A 25351-nucleotide genomic window follows, 5' to 3' on the forward strand; every position below is an offset into this window, starting at 1 on the left:
TAAGATGTTGCAATACCTGCTGTAGTCACCAGGTGGGGACAGTTCCTGAGACAAAATTAACCCGAGACCCTTTCATTGCAAGCATTTAGCCTCAGTATCTCCATTGTTAAATTATTATTAATAATTGTTTGTATGCTTTTACGTATCTTCACATTGACTCCTACATTTGTTGTGTTTGTGCTGCAGCTGTCGTCAGCACTTCCTTGACAGAGTCTACCTTGAAAATCGTCCCTCAGGTAGTCAACGTTCAGGAACTGAAAGACAGAGGGGGTCCAATTTCTACTCCAGTTATCAGGTATTCTCTGTTTTAAAAAAACAAACCAAAAAAACATTGCATTGAAGCAGCTTGCATGTGATCTTTGTGTGCTCTTACAGCAAATAGCCCATTATCGATTATGAGGAATGTGGACAATGTTCTCTCGTCACCATAGACTTGCCCCTTCATTGCCTTTCCTTAATACATAAACATACAGTTGGCAGAGCTCTCTTCAGGGCTTGAAGCCTGTTATGTAATATTCATCGTGCTGCATCATGCCTTCTATCTATTTGGATGCATGCCTGATAGTGAGTAGACAGTCTCCCTTAACATTGGCCATGGCTTGGAACTGCCAGCATCCCATATTTGCGTATAATATACATTGTAGGATGTCTATGACTACGTGTTTTCCAATGCAAAATACAAATTTTTGGCCCAGACCTTTTATGTATTCCTCCCGAGGCCTGTGCTCACCTTTTTGTGCTCGATATTCTGTCGAGTCATTACCCTCGTTGGTGCTTGCCCCAAATTTAGAGTTGCTCTATGATGACAAATGAGAAAAATGCATAGTGACCAGTTTTAGCATGAACACAGTCCCCTCTTTTATCTATTATACTGAACATATAATTTACCAAAACCCATGTTATTCCTATTTTGATAACAAAATATACTATTCCATGCAGGATTGTAATTGCACAGGTAAAAAAAAAACTTGAGATTCTCTAAGACGTCTCTTCTCTTTCACAGCTCACCAATACCAGACGCAGCATCTGTGACTCTGCAGGTTCCCACTTCTGTTTCCAACCAGCACAAACGAGTGAGAACGATATATTATTTTTTTTTAAATGTTTATGTCCCACATTTAGTTTTGTAATAAACATTTAACATAGTATTAGCTACTGGTGTTGATTCAAGAGCGATATATTTTTCTAAGACATTGGTTTTAAAGGTTTTTTTTAAATGTGTGAATGGAACTGGAACATTTTAAGGCATCCTCCAAGCTGTTCCACAGATGAACCCCCCTGACAGAAACACATCTACCTTTTAAACTAGTTCTTATGTTTGCTTTCTGAAAGCCAGATACAGTAAATCTCTGAGGTCATAGGGACTCTCCCGGGGTTTGAACCTCTCCTGTAGACACCAAGGCAGTAGGCGGTTATTAGTATATATGTGGATGTACATATACATGTGTGTGTATATATCATACTTGCCAACCCTCCCGATTTTCCCGTGAGACTCCCGAATTTCAGTGCCCCTCCCGAAAATCTCCTGGGGCAACCATTCTCCCGAATTTCTCCCGATTTCCACCCGGACAACAATATTGGGGGCGTGCCTTAAAGGCACTGCCTTTAGCGTCCTCTCTCACCTGAAAAGGAGACTATTGTATATGTCTCCGTTATCCATAGGTTTATCTATAACCCGTAAAGTAGGCAGGCACGGAGCTATTTCTCAGCGTGTGTTTATTCCAACCGGCACGTTAATACACTGACACACAACATCCGGATTCCCATCATGCATTGCTTCAAAACTACGGCAAGTAGTAATGTCCAAAAACATAACAGAGACGAAGCAGAAGAACGAAGAAGAGACATGGCGACAACGACTAAGAAGTACGCTTGCAATTTCCAAAATGATTGGAAAAAATAATTTCAGTTCATCCAGGAACTAAAATTGGCCCTAGTGTGTGAACGTGAGTGTGAATATTGTCTGTCTATCTGTTTTGGCCCTGCGATGAAGTGGCGACTTGTCCAGGGTGTACCCCGCCTAACGCCGGAATGCAGCTGAGATAGGCTCCAGCACCCCCCGCAACCCCAAAAGGAACAAGCGGTAGAAAATGGATTGATGGATGTATTTTTAACACACTTCTTTTGTTTTTATATAAATCTTAACATAATTAAGTGCAAAACAATATTTAAAACAATAAAAAGCTTTAACTATTAAAACAGGTAAAATAGTAAGAATAAAACCCTATCAATAGAGCATAACCATTAAAACGGATAAAATACTAAGAATAAAACACTATCAATAGAGTATGAGAAACACAAAACCTGCAAAATAGTTGGTTTAAGTAAAAAAAATACCTGGTCAAAAGATTTCAGTGTGTATAAGTACTTTTTGAGCACATTCAACAATAACAACCGTGATAAGTTTGGTCAAGATCAATTTTTCTGTTGTTTCACCTCTATTATCAACTAATTGGCAATAGGCCAATGATCATTTATCAATTGATTGTAAAACTTTGAGGATATCTGTATTACATGTACGTTGGCATGTCTTCTAAAGCATTTTGAGCAAAACCCATAGGGGGCGCTACTACGTCATTTATATTCATGTGACATTACCATAACCAAGGTGTCCACCATATGACTTGATCTCATGAAATGTCATTCAGCGATGATGACGTTTTCAACATATTTGATAACCAGTAGTAATTCGAGTGGGTACCTGGGAAATTCAATTGGTCCCCAATTCATCAGTGGAACCCTATGATATTCGTATTGATAATTATTTAAATGAAATCCGTGGTGACTGATCAGTGGTTTTGTTTTGCAGCTTAACTAACCTGTACGCTGTATCGCGACATGCTATCTTTGCTAAGCAGACGTTCAGAAGGTTGAAACGGCTATTGTCTGGTCTAATGATAACAAGGTTGCAACTAATAACCATTTTGATAGTTGATAGACTGTTTAAACGATTAGTCTACTAATTTGATTATGAAACTTACTCCTCTTTAGTGTCTGTAATTTAGCCACCAGCTTTTAAATTCAGCTTGATATATTTTTAGGCATGTGTTAATGATAAAAAGTACTCCTTTAATCAGAAATAACTAACTATGCTGCTCTTTATGCTATTTTAAAAATAACCAATAAACTTATGTCCATTTAAAAGCAAGGGCAGACAGCTGATAAAAACAAGAAAATACTATTTCTTTATGTAAATAAAGGGCAGTCAAAATGGCAGCAATAAAAACAAAATGACACTAAATCTATATAGCTTCCTCAAAAAAAAATAAAACAATTTTGTGATGATGCGTTTAGAAAACTACACAGGTATAGGGCTGCAAGTCTATGAATGTTGTCATTCATCACAGTCATTGTCATCTCAGGGCATTCAATCGATTGCAACTGGACTGTTTGGGCTGCAACTAACAATTATTTTGATAGTCGATTAGTCAACGATTATCTTAACTATTAGTTGACTAATCGGATAATAAAGCGTACACATATTTAATGGCTCTAATTTTTCCATCAATTCCTAAATGGAGCTTAACCTATTTTAGGCATCTGCTTACAAATAACATAGATGACTAATTAATTCATAAATATTTATTTATACTCTAACTGCTGCTCATTCAGCTGTTAGAAAAATTAAAATTACTATTAAAATGTTGTCCATTTAAAAGAAAGGAAAGACAAAGTGCTAAAAAAAAATGTTTACCTTCTTTATGTATTAAAACAACAGTTAAAATAGCAGCAATGAAAACAAACAACAAAACACAAAATTTAACTTTCTCAAAAAGAAAAGCATTTTGTGATGTTTAAAAAGCTGCACACTGGTATGTTGACTATTGAATGACTCTGTGGCAGTTTTAGCACTCTTAACAGACTCAATGTGTAGAATTATATATTTGATAAATTCTTAAAATTTTGGCTATTAGATAGATTGTATGTTTCATCTTATGATGCCTCCGCATTGGTGCCTTCTTTTTTTTTTTACGGCATTTCAAATTGACGCTGCTTTAAAACATATTTGAATTGATGGAGACAAAGTTTAGCTGGCTGACTTTGGCTAAAATGTTATTTTTCACACAACTTCGTATCACTCTTGTTAGCTAGATAGCAAGGTACAAGCTCACGGTACTCTTACCGAGGTTGGGTCCGCATCCCCCCTCCAGATGTCCGACATCATGTCTCCGCTTTAAATGATCGCGTATCACAGATGTACTGCCATTTATTGTCGACATTTTTTGACAATGTCCACTTATCGTTGTAGCCCTACACAGGAATATGGTCGCCTTTGGTCAAAATTATAGTTAAAGCTATTTTTCACACAAGTCCGTCTGTTACCTTTCTAACTGTCAAGCTGACTATCTTGTTGAGTAGAGTCGAAGATTGCATTCTCCAGATGTCTGACATGCCTCAGCGTTAAATGTTACTGTCGTACTGCCATAAAAAGAAAATTCTGCTCTGCAAATTGAGTAAGTTATTAATTTCTTTGACGCGTTCGCAACAAATGGATTTGTTGGCGGTAAAGTGTATTCACAATTTTTGTAAACAAGGTCAACGAATGGTTGCAGCCTATAGTTCCTGTGATTTTTAAACACAAAATGTTTGTTTTCATGGGGAAAAAGTGGTGCATCCCTGAGATGTATGGAAAGGGAGTTGTCAACATCCTGTCAGATTTTAATGCGTCAGGGACACAGGACACATAATAATGTATTAGATACCTAGCAACATTAGTGGTCATTGTTAAAACCTTGTCTGCAGAATCCACCCCAAGGTGTGCAGAAAACTTCCACTGAATGCTCAAGCGCTCCCCAAGCAGGATTTATGTTTGGTAAGTCTTAAGTGTTGAACAGATCTTATGCCTATTTTTGATAATAAGCAAGTTTTGACCTGGTGTTATAAGAATTGATTGATTTTACGTTGCCCTTTAGGTCAGCCTGCCAAAGCTGACACCTCTGTTGGTCCCGCTAGCTCAGCTGAATCAAGTATCAGCAAAGCTTTCTCCTTCTCGTCAACGTAAGTCAACTTGGAAATATGTGCTACGCCCAAGATCCTATATAATTAAGGATTTTTATTTTAAGTATTTGCAAAAAAAACTGTCATCATGACTATGAAGTTATTCTTCTTTTGCAGCCCCTCAAACTTTAGTTTCACTTCACTCACACCAGGAGCTATATTACCACAAGGTAAAGGGCTTCACACCTTATTGTTATTGTGTTTGTTATGATATGCACTGATTTCCTTTTATGACTCTTTAGCGAAGGATGTGAGTGAGTTCTCCTTTGGTGGAAATGGCAAGATGATGTTTGGTCAGATCGGAGAGGAGCCCTCAAAATTTCCCCCCTCTGTTGTTGCGACTGTTCCGGCTGCAGAGCCTCCAAAATCCACAGCGGAAGCACACATACCAGCTGTTACCCCTGCCAGGATAGACCCCCAAACCCCTAAAACAACAGGAGGAGAAACTTTAGGCAGTTTCTCCGGACTACGTGTCGGCCAAGGAGAAGAAGGTGTCGAGCCCTCCAACAAACCCTCCACTGCTAACACTGCTTTTAGTTTTGCCGGCGCTGGAATCGGCAAAGTAGCGGCTCAGTTTGGCTTTGCCGGAGATCGAAAGTCTGCGGGAGATTCTCTTGGAACCGACTTGTCCAAAGGGCAAGGGAGTTCGTTCAAACCTCCGGAGACGGCCTCCAAGCTGACCTTCTGTATTACAACGTCAAACACACCCGCCTCAGGATTACACACGTCTTTCAGCAGTCTCCTTGCAGCCCCCACGGAGCCAAACGAAGACCCTAAACCAGCTGCACAAGCTTCAGAGCCCCCCTCAGAACTTGTAAAGGATCCTGCTACTGAACTTCCTACTGAGGGCGTTGCATCCTTAGAACCTTCAAAACCTACATTGGATGCTACCGCAATTAGAGTACAGGCTTTGGCCACAAGTGTTCCTGTTCCAGTGGCAGCTATTGAGCCACCAGTTCCAGTTAGCACTGCAGACGTCCCTGTAAATGCCACGGGTGCTGCCGCGGTGACCACAGCTGCTCCGGTAGCTCCAGTCCAGCAAGAGTCCCCGCCCGCCTTCCAGGTGTCCACTTCTGAGAGGCCTGGCTCCATCTTCTCTAAGCCTGCAACGACAGAAAGCAGCTCTTCTGCGGTCGTGGCTGTCCCTTCGGCTGTCCCTTCGGCTGTCCCTGTGACCGCCACTCCTGCTTTTTCTGTTCCGAACGTCTCAACAGTCACCACCACCGCTGCTCCTACTGCCCCTGCTGCTAGCGCTGTGTTTGGGCAACCTGCCACATCCCCTCCAGCCTCCACTGCCCCCTCAGCACAACCTCCCACAGGGTTCGGCTCGTCTGCATTTGGTGCATCAGCTGAAAGTGGGTTTGGGAAATCTGTTTTTGGCCAGTCAGTCGGCTTTGGCCAGCCTGCTAGTAGCACCGTAACAGCCGGCGGCTTCTCCTTTGGACATTCTGCATTTGGAGCGAGCCCTAGCAGCGCCACCACAGGAGGCGGTCTTTTCGGGGCATCCACTGCTAACAACGCGAGTTCCTTCTCCTTCAACGCGAACGCCCAGACGTCCAGTGGCAGTGGTGCAGGGCTGTTCGGACAGAGCACAACCTCTGCATTCGGACAAAGCTCTGGATTTGGACAAGGGGCGCTTTTTGGGAGCAACACCACCACATCTTCGTCTGCAGGATTCAGCTTTGTTCAGCAGTCAGGTTGGTGTTTTTCTCAGTTTGATTCACTTTTAAGGATTCCTTAATTTCCAAACCCATTTTTTGTCCTACAGCCTTTGGATCCTCCCCATCGTCTGGATTTGGCCAGCAATCCAGTACCGCCAACGTATTTGGACGGGTAATGTTTTCCTTGCTTAGTTAACACAAAAAGGTTAGCAATTTTTGAGCTATGCTGCATGTTGAGTACTTCTCTCTTAGCCTCAGCAGTCGGTAGGCGGAGGTCTGTTTGGTTCAAGTTCTACCAATGCAGCGTCACCCAGTAGTGGACTCTTCAGCGGCCTGGGAGGAAAACCGACTGAAGAGGCTGCCAACAAGAATCCATTCGGTCCCAGTGGGTCCCCTGGAGGGTTCGGGCAGCCTGCGCAGACAGGTAGGCAAAATTGTCAAGAGACTGCAGCATCTGAAATTGTATTTAGAAGCCAAATAAAAAAGACAGTTAATCTGTCTTCAAACTGATTTTGTATGACTTTTGGGGCGTTCCACTGTACAATTAATTACTTGTCTTCCTGCAGGTGCCAATAGTCTCTTTGGTAGTACTGGTGCCAAACCCGTTGGATTCGCACAGTCCTCCTTTGGAGAGCAGAAACCAAGCGCAACATTCAGCACAGGTGGGGGGACTGTTGCATCGCAGGGCTTTGGCTCTTTCGCCTCTCCAACAAAACCAGGTAGGGTGTCTTAACTCAGCCTTTCTACACCTTATCCTGACATTGAAGTAGAGATCAGAGTTCATACTTTTTTGCCTACAATTCAATTACTTCTGATAGATAATAAATAAATGCATACATTAGTTTTTTCTGTGGCATAAATGCCCAAAGTTTAGTGCGAGTGCCATTTTTGTGAGTAAACTGTTTTTAAGATGCATAGCCATCCATCTACCAACTTACTAATCAGCAGCTCTTGACATTTCCTCCCCTTTTATCAGCAAGTGTTCTTATCTCCTCACCCCACCGCAACATGAAGAGGGTGATTCTGACGCTCTAGTCAAGCTGGTGTTGGGTATCACATTATTCAGTCACTTTGCATATGCAGTATACTTTTTGTCCAACACATTATGCTTTTAGGGTGAGGCAAAGAGATCTGTGCACATCGATCGTTAATAATTTCAGGGAGTGACTTTCCACGTAACAAACCATTAAGATCTTTCCACACCACCAGAGCTGCTTTTAACACCTTAGGTTGCCTCTACACTACACCGGTTATACAGGGTGTAACCCACCTAACCTTATCCCTGTCCACACACACACACACACAATGCCATTGTTTAAGGCCCCCCGCTCCCTCCGCCAGCGCAAGCGGTAGTCACCTGAAATGGTTTTCACTTCACAGGTGTGCTTGAAGCTCATCGAGAGAATGCCATGAGTGTGCAAAACAGTAATCAGAGCAAAGGGTGGCTATTTTGAAGAAACTAGAATATAAAACATTAAGGCTGAAACGACGCGTCGACGTAGTCGACGTCATCGGTTACGTAAATACGTCGACGCCGTTTTTGTGCGTCGACGCGTCGCATAATGACGTCACACTACCGTCATGGCGAAGCGCAAAGCAGACGATCAAAGAAGACGATGCGAGCGGTGCGAGCGAGGGGGGAAAAGCATGCCAAAAGTGGTCAAAAGTGTGGGAGTATTTCAATAAACGGCCTAATAATGTTGTTGTATGCACACGGTGTCGAGCGGAAATGGCCTATCATAGCAGCACAACGGCTATGAACGAACATTTGAAAGAAAACCATCAACTAGTCAATCGTCCGCGCGAGCATACGTTGTCATCATTACACAAAAACATGAATGTGTCATTTGTATCTGCTAGGGGTGTAACGGTACGTGTTTTGTATTGAACCGTTTCGGTACGGGGCTTTCGGTTCGGTACGGGGGTGTACCGAACGAGTTTCTAAGCTAAAGTCTTAGCAAGCTGCTTTGCTCCGTCTGCCTCTGTCTCAGCACGCAGCATTGTCCCACCCACACAACCATCTGATTGGTACACACGCAGCATTGTCCCACCCACACAACCATCTGATTGGTACACACGAAGCATTATCAGCCAATCAGCAGTGCGTATTCAGAGCGCATGTAGTCAGCGCTTCAGGGTGGAGCAGATAGGTGTTTAGCAGGTGAGCATCAGGCAGCGGACTCTCCCCAAATGATAATAAACACCTCCCAGTCAACTACTAGTAACATCACTATGAGCCCGTTGACCTTCTAGAAACTTAAACTGCAGCTCAGCTCACTCGCAATCCTGGCTTGAGGTGAAGGCTAATTAGCTCTCAGTTCCAGCCACATCGACCCCTTCTGAGCGCCTATTTTCAGCTGCTGGGAATATTGTAAATAAGAAAAGAACCAAAGCATGTAGACATGCTAACCTTTCTTCATTACAACTGTTAGACACTCACTGGAATGAGTAGAATTGGTTATTGTGTACTGTGTTGGACTGGATGTTTATTTTGCACATTTTAAAAGCAATACTTAATGTTTACAGTGCTCCAGAATATTTAGATTGGCACTTTTTTGTATTGGATGTTTATCTTTATTTTTGCACATTTTAGCAAATAAGCAATACTTTCACTTTTGTTGAAATGTTTACACTGTTGTTACAGAATATTTCGTTTTGCACTTTTTTGTATTGGATGTTTATCTTTATTTTTGCACATTTTAAAGCAAAATAAGCAATACTTTTACTTTTGAAATGCTTATACTATTGCAGAATATTAAGATTTGCACTGGATGTTGACTCTTATATTTGCACATTAAAAAGCAAATAAGCTACTTTTAATTTTGTTAAATTTTAAAAGTTTTAAATGTTTACATTGTTACAGAATATTTAGTCATGTTGTTGTCAATGTTGACTGGGTGGCCATACTTCTTTTTTTTTGTAAATAAAAGCCATGCCTTTTGAAAAAACGGGCCTACATTTATTTTTTCATCTTCATTTTGAATAAAAAAATAATCGGTAAAAGGAAAAATAATCTATAGATTAATCGAAAAAATAATCTATAGATTAACCGATTAATCGAAAAAATAATCTATAGATTAATCGATAGAAAAATAATCGTTAGCTGCAGCCTTATAAAACATGTTTTCAGTTATTTCACCTTTTTTTGTTAAGTACATAACTCAACATGTGTTCATTCATAGTTTTGATGCCTTCAGTGACAATATACAATGTAAATAGTCATGAAAATAAAGAAAACGCATTGAATGAGGATTTGTGTCCAAACTTTTGGCTTGTACTGTATATGTATGTATGTGTATATTGTATGAATGTACATATATGTATGTGTATATACAGTAAATATGTATACATATATTTATGTACGTATATGTGCTGTGCTGTGCGCACTAGCATCCAAAAATCGGAAATGATGCAATACAGCATACGTCGGTAGCCAAAGTAGGAATCGAATGTAATACATTTAAAACATATAATATTAACATAGCATATATTAACAATATAATATTTTAAATGTAGAAATAGTCTATTGATAATCAAATCGTAGCCACTGAGTTGTTATCAAATCGTGAGGTACTGAAAGATTCCCACCTCTAGTAATCACCATAATGGCTTTTTTTTGTTTGATTCAATTGAACATACAGTCAAATATGGAAAATAACAAAATATTTGTTTATGCTAAGTAGCCATAAAATTAATTGCTATATTTCTGCATTTGTGCAATTTTGACGGACATTAACATTTACTTTTTTCGTTGAATGCATGCTTCCACTTCAGCAGTTTTCTTGAATGTACACTTTTTTAGTTTCAAGCATATATGCTCGCTTGTGTAGCCTTTTTTAAGGACACTAATATCATCATTTAATATGGGCTTCTATCTTTCAATGTTTTTATCTCTCAAGCAGCATTGTCAGTAACAGCCCTCCAAGTCTCTCCCTCATTTTCAGCGGGATATTAGATCGTAACCCCCGCACACTAACGTCCTATCGCTCTCCTACACGCAGGCAATGTAATCTTGTTACATTAGAGCAATCAATTATTTACTGGGGCATGCTGGTAGGCGCGCTGTAATTTCAGCACACCCCGTCAGCTCCCATGACTCCCACATTTCACGCCGCGAGTCTCTTTATGCCGTTCACATCCTGGCATGAGGCTGCCACAGTTTGTTGTTACCATATTAAACACAGGCTGAAAGCTGTAATGTAGTGTGTAATTCCAATATGAACATCCACTGTCTTTTAAGTCCATCCCAGTCTCTTTTGTGGTCTGTATCATATAACCAACATTGTCCTCTATCTGCCTCCTAATTTAGGTGGTTTTGGCAGTTCACCAGTGTTTGGGAGCCAACCTGCTTTTGGTGCATCCCCATTTGGTGCCGCCACGCCATTTGGCGCCCCTCCCTCCTATAGCAACGCCATGGGCTCCTCAGCCGGGAAAGTGTTTGGAGAGGGAACAGCGGCTTCCAACATGGGTGGATTTGGGTAAGGGGAACTAAGAATAAATTGACACAACAACAACACTTAAATTGTACATTCATGCTCCTGCTTATAGGAATAACATATTTAATCAAACAGTGCCCTGTGCTCTAAAAGGCTACATGCCTCAATGATAATTCCTGACCTCAAATAAACTTTATTTTCCATTTAGGGGTAAAAAATCACTGTGTGTCATTAGATTACATGTGTTTCATTAATTTTGTAATAAAATTTAGAACTAATTAATCAAATTAGTGCTGTGAAATATTTTTTTAACTCAGATTTTAATGACACATTTGAATTTGTATTAATCACTGACTCACTTGCAAAATTTAAAAATAATAAAGATTTCAATATTCTGACACAAGGGCAATTTTATTGTCAGCGTGTCATCAAAGAAAATGTTTTCAATGTTTTACTTGCATTCATACCAACCCCATTTATTTACTAAAAAGTTGGTAACAGTTTTATCTTAAGTCCGGCAAACAGACCAATCTTTTCACTGACTTATGCATTGACCTGATCACTGACCACAGAGCAACCCATCCCACCTTTCAGGTAACCATCCGCGTTTAAGGTAAAGGACCATGTACGGTCTAAATAAATTGCGTGATTATTCTATGTATAAACATGATACATTTTTTTGTGATTAATCACATGAGTTAACTTGTTATTTTTGACAACCCTAATTCAAACATATTTTAACTAACTACGGTACCCGTTTTTAGTTGTGGGGAAAAATATATTTTAAATACATTAGGTGCAAATAGTATGTACATTAGTTTATTTTAAATAATAAATGTATGAAGGCTTTGTTTGTAATTTTTCTTTTAGACCCATACTGTACAAATACAATTAATTCTACATTATGATGCATAAATTGATTGAAATACATTTTATTTAAATGTATTATCAGTTTTGTGGGAAAAATATAATAATGTAGACAGTTATTTAATTATTATAAACATGTGTTTTTGTGCCAATAAAAGCCTTATCCATAATATATAATTTTGATTTATTCAGACACATTTTTACACATACAATTTGAACATAATGATATTGAAAACATTTTAATACATTTTATTTGAATTATTTATCATGATTTATTTGGGAGACAAATATAATATTATGAATATACTACACTTGATTCATTATTATAAAAATACCTTTTGTGCCAATCAAGTAAGATATTGTCTCGTATGAAAGAATTATTGCGAAATAATATGAAAAATGTCTTCGATAAAACACTTGGTATTGTCTGTAGTTTAGCAAATAAAACACTCCTGGCCACTAGTTCGGAACACATACAACAATCCACAAAAATGTCCAGTGGGATAGTGTGGTTGTCAACATCCATGCATTTCGAGTTTTCCTCGCCTGTTTTTTCACAAGAATGGTCCAATGCAACATTGGCATGCAATGACATCCCAGCAGCCCAATTTGTGCTGGTCTAGATTATTCCCCTCTGATAATCTCACTGCAGGATCAAGCTCGGTGCAGATTAAATCGTCTCACTTCCGTTCCCACTCCCTGGGTTTTGCATATAGGCGGATGCGTCGGCTGATGAGTTGTCAGGCACGGATCCTACGGAAGGGATTACCTTTTTAAACCCTCATTTCCCCAAATCCCTCCGCCATGCTACTCTCTTGCACCATCTGACACCTTCTGCTGCGCAAGTATTGTTTTTGAAAAGGAGCTAAATATATGTTGAATCATTATCTCGAGTAAATGGTGGCTTTAATCCAGGTTTGGAAGATTTACTATGTTAGCCCCTTTTCTTTAAAGCCCCCTTTTCACCAAGCAGTTTTTGATTATTGAAATTGTATAAAAATAACTTGTGTTTTTGGCACTTTTTGTATTGAGAACAGTACTGTAGCAGTGGTAGCAAAAGGGTAAAAACTTTTAATCGGGGATTACAACATTTTCTGTATTCAGAATCACTGTTTTACCTTTTTCTCTTCTGTCTTAAATGCCTTAGTTTCGCCTCGCCACCTTCAGGACCATCATTTGGAGCTCTAGCGAACCAGAGCACGCCATCATTTGGGAGCCTGACTCAGCAGGGCCCTGGTTTTGGAGGTCAGCCCAGCAGCTTCTCTGGCTTTGGACAGCAGCCTCAAACTGGAGGTACTTCAGATACTCTTTGCATCATCTTCCCATTGTTTTCCCTACTCATTGCCACCATCATATAACACTGTCTTTGTGTTTCTAGGGTTTTCAGGAAACACCTTTGGCTCCACAAACCAGTAAGTTCTATTGTGTTCTAAAATCCTTGCCTTTAAAGTCTCCCTATTATGCAAAATTTAATTTTTAAGGATTTTGAAACCGTAATATGTGTCTGTGGAGTCTTTTTATGAATACCAGACGTAAGAAAATCTATCATCATGCACATGATACCGCCTCCCTAACTAGATGAGCCCACCCAGTGTGTATGCCCACCACCATCTGGAGTACAGCTTGATAAAAATAAATGAATAAATAACAGGCTTCACCACACATCTCAAAATAAATCTTTGACTCAAAGTAAAGCTTTAAACATTTGGATTTATTCAGAAAACAGGCTAATGTAGCACGATGTTGCTGTTAAAATGGGTGTTTAATGTTTGCATTGTAGCTCACATACCTGTACCTATGCTAGTGTTGCTAGCATTTGTGTCCTCCTGTCCCACTCCTTATGCCCTATATGGCATCTATTATATTGGACAACGTTGTTACAGTATTTCTGTAAAAACTGGATGAGGTGCACAATAGTGCTTCTTGGAGCTACATATTCTGTTGGAGACATGCGTGGACAAAAATAGCTCATTAGCATTAAAGCTACAGACACACAAAACAGCGTGTTGTCCTTTTGTGTACAGCACTTTTAAGCTCCCTAAATTCCAGCATAACATACTTCTAATACAGTATTTTGGGATCTCTCTGACTTATTTAAAATTGCTAAAATATTATAATATGGGAATTGTAATGAAATTACAGTCGTCCCTTTGCCACATCTTACTTCAAATATTGCGGCTTAGCCATGTCGCATTTTTTTAATGTATAAACCCTGGAAATTATGGAATCAGCCGTCTTGGATGATGTTCATTCAGATGTTTAATTTTGTATTAAAAAGACCAAAAAAATACACAAAACTGTAGTTCTTTCAAATAGCAACGGTCTAGCTTTAAGAAACACTAAAAGAAATCAAGAATTTAAATGGTTGTAGTAAGTAACCATTTCATTTCTAGATCGAGCAGAGTAAAAAATTATGAAATCACTCGACTCTTACAAAAGAAATATTGGAATCATGAAAAAACTGACAACAAATACTGCAACACACTACTAGTACATTGTTGCACCACCTCTGTTTTTTATAACAGCTTGCAGTCTCTGAGGCATTGACGATTGACACAAACAGTACTCTTCATCAATCTTGCTCCAAGTTTCTCTGATTGCTGTTGTCAGATCAGCTTTGAGTCTTGCCATGGACCATTTTCTATAGTTTCCACCACGGATTTTCAATTGAATTGAGATTCGGACTATTTACAGGTTATGGCATTGACTTTGTGTCTTTCTTCAAGGAAAGTTTTTTTTGCTCTTTTGCAAGATGCATCATCTTGAAAAATTACGTCATCATCCTCACCCTTTCGATTGATGGAATAAGAAGTGTCCAAAATGTTTCTGTAAACTTGTGCATTTATTAAAGATGTAATGACGTCCATCTTTCCAATGCCATTACCTGACATGCAGCCCCATATAATCAATGACGGTGAAAATGTGCATGTTTTCTTCAGGCAGTCGTCTTCATAAATTTCACTGGAACGGCACCAAACAAAAATTCCAGCATCACCTTGCCCAATGCAGACTTGCGATTCATCACTGAATATGACTTTCATCCAGCCATCTGTAGACCATGATTGCTTTTCTTTGGTCCATTGGAACCTTGTTTTTTATGTCTAAGTGTTAATGACTGTTTTCGTTTAGCTTTACTGTATTTAAATCCCTTCTCCTTAAAAGTTTAGTCACAGACGACACCAATTTCCGCCCATGTGTTCTTCATTTGTTTTGCTGGGCATTTTTTGTTTTCAAGACAAACTGCTTTAGGTTTTTCTTCTTGACACTTTGATGTTTTCCCAGGCCTACCAGTATGCTTACCTTTTACAAACTTCCCATGTTGTTACTGACTACCACAATTCATATTCTTGATTTCTTTTAGTGTTTCTTCAAGCCAGAAAGTTGCCATTTGAAATGGCTGTACTTTTGTGTCATGTCTGTTACCTGCCTTTTTCTTCAAAAATTTAACAACTCACTGAACATCCTTCAGGTCTGGGGATTCCATAATTTTGCTAGGGGTTGTATTTTTGGAAGATATTCTACAACAATTTTGCCTTAAATTAAGCATTGTCAAGCATAAACATGGCTTAATGAACTATGAATATCAATTCTATGGTAGTATTGGCCACTAAATGGTAACAAGCCAATCAGATCACGCTGTTTAGTATTGTGACCACTGATTGGCTCTGCCTCAGGCAGTATAATTATTTTGGATGAAAAGATTGGAAAGTTGACTAAACGTCCAGAAGTCTCTCATAACATTAAAACATGTAGCAAACCATTTGTTTTTATTTTGTAAATATTAGGTTTTTAAGTAATGATTCCTACTACGTGGAAATTAATTTATTGCGGTCATGTCCGGAACGATAAACGAGGGATTACTGTATTATTAATTATTTTTTAAAAACCTTATCATACACAAGATTTTGCTTTATCTGGTCTGCCTCTTATGTTTGCTGTCACATGGTCGCCATGATCCCCGGGGTGTGTTCTGCTGGAATGCACTCTGAAGTGTGCACAACTGACACAAATAATAATAATTCTCGCCCTCCCTACAGCTATTTTTAGTTTTGTGCTCATTTGCAGGCCACCATCACCTCAATGTAAAACAAAACAATACAAAAAGAACATTTAGGCTTGTACCAGTTACGAATGAAGTGATTCCGCAAATTAAGCGTCATTATTGCCCTTTCATAAACCATACAATACATGCAAGATGTAATGTGCTGTAAGACAATTCTGCTTATTTTTCCAGAAAACTGGGAACATTTCTCTTGATAGAACTTGTTTTTATCACAGTTACACATAACTACATCCCAATTACCGTATTTTTCGGAGTATAAGTCGCTCCGGAGTATAAGTCGCACCGGCCAAAAATGCACAATAAAGAAGGGAAAAAAACATAAGTCGCACTAGGGTATAAGTCGCAGTTTTGGGGGAAATTTATTTGATAAAACCCAACACCAAGAATAGACATTTGAAAGGCAATTTAAAATAAAGAATAGTGAACAACAGGCTGACTAAGTGTATGTTATATGACGCATAAATAACCAACTGAGAACGTGCCTGGTATGTTAACGTAACATATTATGGTAAGAGTCATTCAAATAACTATAACATATAGAACATGCTATACGTTTACCAAACAATCTGTTACTCCTAATCGCTAAATCCCATGAAATCTTATACGTCTAGTCTCTTACGTGAATTAGCTAAATAATATTATTTGATATTTTACGGTAATGTGTTAATAATTTCACACACAAGTCGCTCCTGAGTATAAGTTGCACCCCCGGCCAAACTATGAAAAAAACTGTGACTTATAGTCCGAAAAATACGGTAGGCTTTTGTGCATGTTGAACTACTTATTTGTTAAAATGACAAGAAAATACATTTAACTTGGGGTTAGTCTACATACATCAATAATATGGAGACAAAACATGACATTACACCTATTTGACATAATACTCCTGTTTGACATCTTGATTTGACAAAACCTTTGTCTGCTGTTTCATTTCTTTCAGATCAAGTTCCCAAACATTTGCCAGTTGGAGAAGCTAATTTTACTGACGCATCTCAAGCAACATGCTGCTTGACTTTCTGATCTCAAGCTTTTTTTTTTAATGCTTGGAATAGAGGGTAGAATAAATAATGGAGACAAAAGGGACATCCAAAACAAGTTTTATATGTATTGTTCATTGATCAAGGCAATACTTTCAAACGAGCCAAAAAAAGTAATGTGCAGAAAACATGTTTTCATTTATTTTTTATGTATTTTTACCTCTGTTTGCACATTTAAATATTTTCGACATTGTTGCCATTAATTTAGGGCAAGCACCATCCACTTACGTATAGTCCAAATACTATGCCTAATAGATGACAAACAAATTTTGATGGCATTTTTCATTTTAGTTATCAGAATAAAAACATGTTAGGAACGCAAATAAGAATATTGGCAAAGTTTAGGCATAAACTTTTGGAATTAAAGCTGTCAAACGTGTCTTTGAGGATTGGTTCGGAAGATTTTGGATTAAAAAAAAAAAACAAATATATTTCAATTTTCCTGTAAAAATGACTTTGTTATACTGTATATTTTTACATGGAAATAAATGTGTTCAAACTATCCAATACATTTTAATATAATCCATTTAATGAAGTCTATATTTTTGTTTTATGTCTTTTGTGGAGTTTTTTGATGACCAATTCTTCCACAGGTGTATACAATACATTGGCAATTATTCCATAATACCCCAAAGCCAAACAGGACATACGCATCCTTAATTTTTCAAAGGGAAAAAACCCTTTTGGGGTCTTTTTTAAAAAAAAATTTTTTACTTTGCTGCTCAAATTTCTCAGAATTTCAGCCATAAACAAAAACACCATACTTTTTAACCATTTGAAGGCCTTTTGATTAAATTGTCACAATTTTCAATACATTTAAGTTAACGTTTCATAACGAGTAATTTTACTAATTCAAACCTGTGACATTATCTAATCAAATAGTTTCAAACATTTCTTTTTTATACGTTTGATATTTTTGTTTAAAACGAAAGTTATTTGAGAAATCTTGATTTATTAAAAAAAATTCCAAAATGACTACGCCCTACAAAAACATAAGCCTTTTTGGCTTTGAGGATAATTCAAATCAAACGTCCACAGAGGGTTAATAGTTATTCATTAGTGCTTTGATAGTAATTTAATGTTATCCTTTATTATACTACTTGCTTGCTGAGCTTTAATTGGGAGTCTGAGAGTCCTGATATTTTTTTTCCCCACACTTTCTCTTCGTTTTACAAAATTAGTTGTGCTACTTTTGTCTGACAATGATAATTTTTCCCCCCACACTTTTTCTTCTTCGTTTTACAAAATTAGTTGTGCTACTTTTGTCTGTCACTGTCACTCCGTCTGGGACGTCTTGCATCCACACCCACCTCCACCATCCCATCAAAATGCATAGCCGAGGTCTTGACTCGGGAATGTCATCGGGGTTATTATGTGACCGGAATTTGCCACCTGCCCAAAAAGTTTAAATTCTCCGACACTTCAAAACCTGACACAAATAGACTGGAGCCAACCAAGCATACAGTGAAATGAATAACCATAAATCAGTTTATAATGGAGTGTCCATCATTAACATCGGACACGTTTTGTCTCTTGTACAGTGCTTGCACTGCAGTCTGTAAAGTGGATGAGTTTAGGAGATTTTCTGCACCCACTTTGCATGTATGACAAATTCTATTTGCATAATGCCTCAAACGAAAGCAAAGTAATCTCCGCCTTAATCCGCAACTTTGTCGTGATGGAAAATGCAGGAAAGTCTCACAGACACTTGTGAGGATGACAGCTGTCATAATAATGACTCCAGATAAAAATAGGTCTGTCCACACCAGCCAAAAACACCCCCATTACTCTCCTCATAGCCCACACCAGTTCTGCCGGCGAGCGACGATTAGCGCCTCTTCATTCTTTCTTTGCGTGCTCCCAAATCATGGGATAAACACTTCCACGCCAAAGTTGGTCATGACATAAACATTACCATTTGTTCAATGTCACTAGCTTCATCGATTTTAGCCAATGTGCCAAATCCTACTGTCCCTTAATAACAAAATACAAACAAATATATTCAACTTTAAACAGATCTTTGCAAATTAGTTTCATTTCGGTTTACTTTACTAGTACCTGTTGGTCAAGTTGTAAGAACATTAAAAGATTCTTAACAAAACAACTTTGTGTATAGTGCCTTTTACAGAGCGAGTCGTTAACAATCGAAATGTAATCCCTAAATTCAAACCAACAGAAATACAGCAAACCAAAAAAAAATTCTAAAAGTAATCTTACACATCAAAAGTTTTACAAAGATAAACATAAACAAATATATATATATTGACATATAATATACACTATATTGCCAAAAGTATTTGGCCACCCATCCAAATGATCAGAATCAGGTGTCCTAATCACTTGGCCCGGCCACAGGTGTATAAAATCAAGCACTTAGTCATGGAGACTGTTTCTACAAACATTTGTGAAAGACTGGGCCGCTCTCAAGAGCTCAGTGATTTCCAGCGTGGAACTGTCATAGGATGCCACCTGTGCAACAAATCCAGTCGTGAAATTTCCTCTCCCCTAAATATTCCAAAGTCAACTGTAGGCATTATTATAAAAAAAAATGGAAGAGTTTAGGAACAACAGCAACTCAGCCACCAAGTGGTAGGCCACGTAAACTGACAAGAGAGGGGTCAGCGGATGCTGAAGCGCATAGTGCAAAGACTTTCTGCACAGTCAGTTGCTACAGAGCTCCACACTTCATGTGACCTTCCAATTAGCCCACATACAGTACGCAGAGAGCGTCATGGAATGGGTTTCCATGGCCGCGCAGCTGCATCTAAGCCATACATCACCAAGTCCAATGCAAAGCGTGGGATGCAGTGGTGTAAAGCACGTCGCCACTGGACTCTAGAGCAGTGGAGACGCCTTCTCTGGAGTGATGAATCACGCTTTTCCATCTGGCAATCTGATGGACGAGTCTGGGTTTGAAGGTTGCCAGGAGAACGGTGCATTTCGGGCTGCATTTGGCAAAGTGTGAAATTTGGTGGAGGAGGAATTATGGTGTGGGGTTGTTTTTCCAGGAGTTGGGCTTGGCCCCTTAGTTCCAGTGGAAGGAACGTCCCAAAACATTTTGGACAATTCCATGCTCCCAACCTCGTGGGAACAGTTTGGAGTGGGCCCCTTCCTCTTCCAATATGACTGTGCACCAGTGCACAAAGCAAGGTCCATAAAGACATGGATGACAGAGTCTGGTGTGGATGAACTTGACTGGCCTGCACGGAGTCCTGACCTTAACCAGATAGAACACCTTTGGGATGAATTAGAACAGAGACTGAGAGCCAGGCCTTCTCGACCAACATCAGTGTGTGACCTCACCAATGCGCTTTTGGAAGAATGGTCGAAAATTCCTATAAACACACTCCGCTACCTTGTGGACAGCCTTCCCAGAAGAGTTGAAGCTGTAATAGCTGCAAAAGGTGGACAGACATCATATTGAAGGCTATGGGTTAGGATTTGGGATGGCACTTCAAGTTTATATGTGAGTCAAGGCAGGTGGCAGTATAGTGTATGTATGCAAAATTTTTATTTGTGTGTATATATATATATACACACACATACATACAGATAGCCGGCCCCCGCCGAATTATTTTAACCCAGTGTGGCGTCTGAGTCAAAAAGGTTGAGGACCCCTGGCCTAGCAACTCTTCTCATTGTTGGTGTTAACAAATAGTGTCAAGGTTTTACTTCTGCTTTGTTCTTCATCTCTATTCAGTTCAGTTTTAGTACCCGCTATGAATATCTCTTCAAATGTTTCACTCCCAAATAATACAAAAAGTCACAATCAGGTGATACTACAAAGTAATGCTCAAGTTAAAAAAAAAAAAAAAAGGTGTTAACATGGTGAACTGCATTGGAGTTCCAACCAAGGCCATCCAAATCTGGCAGCTAATTACCTCGTCGCCTCCTCTCCGAGGTTCCTCTGCTCTCGCTCACACACTCGCAGGGTTTACCGCCGCGCCGCCTTATCCAGATGCTTCAAAAATGAGCTTTCAATTTTCATTTTAATGCGACCCACTTTTAATCTCCACACACTATTCAGCACATTTTGCATGCGACTTGACATCAACTGCAGCAGAGTGACGCTTGCTCTGCATACCAATGAGTGACTGAGAAAAAAGCTTCTAGTCTTGACATCGATCATGTAATAACCAGATTGGACTCTTTAATTTGTATTTCTTCATCTAAAGGATGAATAGACAAACATTTATTCATACTTTTTGCAGAAGCTTTACAGCAGAAGACAAACGTGAGTAAAAAATATCTTAGTTGGAGCAGTAAACACGTTAGCGTCCATGAGTCTGTGGGCTACGAAACTGCTTTTTCTTGCAGATTTCTGCTTCGGAACACCTGATTTTTTCAGCATCTCCACTAAATTTCTCACTCAGGTGCGCATTCTTTGTTTTTGCAGCGCTGACACTCATAAAGGGCTGCAGCCGACTCCTTTAGTCAACATTAGAACTTCAGGTGAATGAAAATTAGTCGCTAGGCAGTTTAGCAATTTGACCACCGACAATTGCGCGTTGTGTCCCTGTCAGGTTCAAACACTGACGACATCTATTAAACAAGACAAGAAGCAAGGAAACAGAGACAGAATAAGAAACGCGTACATCTGTACCCTTGTACAGTGTCACTACTCTCTGACGAAAGATTGTACGCCTCCTCTTTTATTTGGACTTTTCCCTGATTACATGGCAACAGCTGTTTCTAAGGGAGGGGGGTCGTAAACAGCCATCGCCTTTGATTACAAACAGTTCAAAGAAAAGGTCCCCTGGAGGGGAGTCAGGTCCTGCTTCCTCTCCGCTTTGTAGCTCTCGGGTCAAGACAAAATCTTTTCTGTGGATTACAATACATCAAAGGAACAGAACACCTTCATGTTACTTCCCTCACAGTAACATTTTTCAAAGCAAAAAATAGAACAAGAACACCTCTGGCTATCTCATGTTACCGTTAGTGGTTTAACAGAACACATTTGTTTGACAATTCACTATATTATTTTGTCATTTAAATAAATTATCGGACGGATTTTAAATGATTGGTGTTTACGGCGGCAGTCCTAGAGAAGCAACGAACAATTTGCAGTCATGTTGTGGTTACGATAGAACATACATTCAATGACCGCTAATGCTAGCTATCCAAATAGCTATTATTAGCTAACAAAACCTAAAGCTAATGCGTGTGCAGGTGTTGCGTATATACCTAATTACATACGAGAAGCCGTAAGAGGGCGGGATAGACTGTAAAATACATTGGAATGTTGGCAGTGACTGGCCTGCACAGAGTGTTGAACTGAACCCTCTTGGCCATACTTGCCAACCTTGAGACTTCCGAATTCGGGAGATGGGCCGGGGGGGTGTTGGGGGCGGGGTTGAGGTGCAGGCAGCATATACCCCTTCCCCTTCGAGAAGTCCTGGATGAAATGAAATTCTTTTTTCCAATCATTTTGGAATTTGCAAGCGTACTTCTTCTTCTTACTCGTCGTCGCCATGTCTCTTCTTCGTTCTTCTGCTTCGTCTCCTTCTTGTTGTGTGTGTGTGTGCAGTTGTGCACTGAGCTCCAAAAGCCGTAGATGTTATTGTAGCGTCCCGGAAGAGTTAGTGCTGCAAGGGGTTCTGGGTATTTGTTCTGTTGTGTTACGGTGCGGATGTTCTCCCGAAATGTGTTTGTCATTCTTGTTTGGTGTGGGTTCACAGTGTGGCGCATATTTGTAACAGTGTTAAAGTTGTTTATACGGCCACCCTCAGTGTGACCTGTATGGCTGTTGACCAAGTATGCATTGCATTCACTTGTGTTTGTTTGAAATTAAAGTTATCATTAAACAAGTATGCTCTTGGCATCGGTGTAAATGTTGCAAACAGCTCCTTTAAATGCTAACATGAATGTAATATAACTATAATATTAATCTTTAATATACTCACGTTTGTTTTTTTTTTAAAGGTGCCTTATTGTGCAATACTAATATATCGCTGCTAATAGTTGGCAATCAGCATGTTTATTGCTAGCTGGGAACTAAAGCTTTAATCCCTAATTCTCTTAAATACTAACATGAACATAATATAATGATTAACTCATGTTTTTATTTTAAACCTGGTCCGAAAGGTGCCTTGTTATTGTGCAATACTATTAATACAATATAGGGCTGGCTGGCAACTAGTGCGCTAATCGCTAGCTATCTTAAATACTAACATTCATCATCCAATTTCCGCCGCTTATCCATTATTGTAATTATATAAATGTTTATTTGTTTTTATTTTAAACGTGGTCCCAAAGGTGCACTATATTGCCAAAAGTATTTGGCCACCCATCCAAATGATCAGAATCAGGTGTCCTAATCACTTGGCCCGGCCACAGGTGTATAAAATCAAGCACTTAGGCATGAAGCGGTAGGCCACTTAAACTGAGGAATTATGGTGTGGGGTTGTTTTTCCAGGAGTTGGGCTTGGCCCCTTAATTCTAGTGAAAGGAACTTTGAATGCTCCAGGACAGGCTAACATCCGAGGACAAAGCTACGAACAATGGGAGACCGGGCTTTCGGCTCCGCCGCTCCCAGTCTGTGGAACGCTCTCCCTGACCACCTGAGGGCACCACAGACTGTGGATGCTTTTAAAAAAGGCTTAAAAACCCTTCTTTTTTTTAAAAAAAGTCTTTTTTTAGATTTATATGTGCTAGTTCTGGCTATTAGGCTGTTCTAGTTTTTATTTTTATTTATTTATTATCGTTTTATTTGTTTTAATACACTGTAGCACTTTGAGGTTGTTTGCTCAATGTGAAGTGCTTTTTACAAATAAAATCTATTATTATTATTATTATTACCAAAACATTTTAGGAACCCTTTGGAGTGGGCCCCTTCCTCTTCCAACATGACAAAAGCAAGGTCCATAAAGACATGGATGACACAGTCTGGTGTGGATTAACTTGACTGGCCTGCACAGAGTCCTGACCTGAACCCGATAGAACACCTTTGGGATGAATTAGAACGGAGACTGAGAGCCAGGCCTTCTCGGTGACCTCACCTTTTGGAAGAATAGTGGGAAATTCCTATAAACCCACTCCGCAACGTTGTGGACAGCCTTCCCAGAAGAGTTGAAGCTGTAATAGCTGCAAAAGGTGGACCGACATCATATTGAACCCTATGGGTTAGGAATGGGATGGCATTTGAAGTTCATATGTGAGTCAAGGCAGGTGACCAAATACTTTTGTCAATATAGTGTACCTTGTGCAATACTAAGATGTTCAGGTAAAACAATATATTACTGTTAATAGTTAGCAGGCAACTAGAGCAATTATCGCAAGCTTACTACTGTCCGAATGATTGATGTAAAAAACATACTCAAAGCAAGGCTGAAAAAAAAAAAAAAAAATAGTAGGCAGTAGGACGTGTCTATTACAATAGAGAAAGAACAAACATGTGAAAAAAGCCCCACAAGGTGCTCAGGTGACAAATAGTATCATTACAGAGCTGCGGTGACATTGGCACCATTGTGGTATTAATAGTAGAGTCTGGTGCCAGAGATAGTGGACCGGTGATTATTTTGCATCAATATCAGTGACAGGTGCGCAGTGGGGGCCAAGTCTGAGCACGACTAATATAAGTGAGAATGCTCCGCTCAGGAATGTGCCCAGGATAGCATCCAGAGTCCAGGCTGCAGAGCTCAGCCAGGCACTCAAATGTTTTAGCATCTCGAAGGTTACATCTCAATGATTGTTTCAGTACTTGGACCTGCTGTGGCACCTCTATGGTTTTGTTTATGACGTCACGGACACAACATGAGTAGACGTTGCACCCGTTACGATCTCATTAGCATCTTTTGCTTTCCTTTTATGTCCATTGTTTTAATAAAATCGGCCGCGATACCATTGCTAACTAATTTGGTATGTATTATACCCTCCCTTTGGTACCAGTACTTTGTGAGCTTTCCTATGTTAATACATGTTTAATAATAAAGTATTTTGTTAGGTTTAATATTTAACACCCAGCTTATAACTGTGCTGTCCAGTTATCCTGCTTTCTTACACTTCTGAGTGTCATTTGCAAGTATTATATAGTAGACTAGACTTCTGAGTATCATTTGCAAGTATTATATAGTAGACTAGACTTCTGAGTGTCATTTGCAAGTATTATATAGTAGACTAGACTTCTGAGTGTCATTTGCAAGTATTATCTAGTAGACTAGACTTCTGAGTGTCATTTGCAAGTATTATATAGTAGACTAGACTTCTGAGTGTCATTTGCAAGTATTATATATTAGACTAGACTTCTCAGTGTCATTTGCAAGTATTATATAGTAGACTAGACTTCTCAGT

At 39.2% G+C, this 25351-nt stretch overlaps 1 protein-coding gene across 3 annotated transcripts in view; it reads left to right on the forward strand.

The window, feature by feature from the left end:
• nup214 (nucleoporin 214) overlaps positions 1–17576 on the forward strand; it is a 54150-nt gene extending 36574 nt beyond the window's left edge. For 2 of the 3 annotated variants that reach the window (XM_062031036.1, XM_062031037.1), the window contains exons 24-36: positions 187–295; positions 1004–1073; positions 4744–4813; positions 4914–4998; positions 5116–5168; positions 5241–6695; positions 6767–6831; positions 6912–7083; positions 7226–7378; positions 10969–11137; positions 13110–13255; positions 13341–13374; positions 16966–17576. In XM_062031036.1, the coding sequence (XP_061887020.1) occupies positions 187–295; positions 1004–1073; positions 4744–4813; positions 4914–4998; positions 5116–5168; positions 5241–6695; positions 6767–6831; positions 6912–7083; positions 7226–7378; positions 10969–11137; positions 13110–13255; positions 13341–13374; positions 16966–17002 (2618 nt within the window). In that variant the 3' untranslated portion in view covers positions 17003–17576. Of the gene's footprint in view, positions 1–186; positions 296–1003; positions 1074–4743; positions 4814–4913; positions 4999–5115; positions 5169–5240; positions 6696–6766; positions 6832–6911; positions 7084–7225; positions 7379–10968; positions 11138–13109; positions 13256–13340; positions 13375–14901; positions 16939–16965 lie in introns of those variants that run through there. The other variant, XM_062031038.1, reaches the window with a different exon arrangement.
• Positions 17577–25351: the final 7775 nt, after the last annotated feature.

The sequence above is a fragment of the Entelurus aequoreus genome, linkage group LG21 (assembly GCF_033978785.1).
Source record: "Entelurus aequoreus isolate RoL-2023_Sb linkage group LG21, RoL_Eaeq_v1.1, whole genome shotgun sequence".
NCBI classification, from domain to species: Eukaryota; Metazoa; Chordata; class Actinopteri; order Syngnathiformes; family Syngnathidae; genus Entelurus; species Entelurus aequoreus.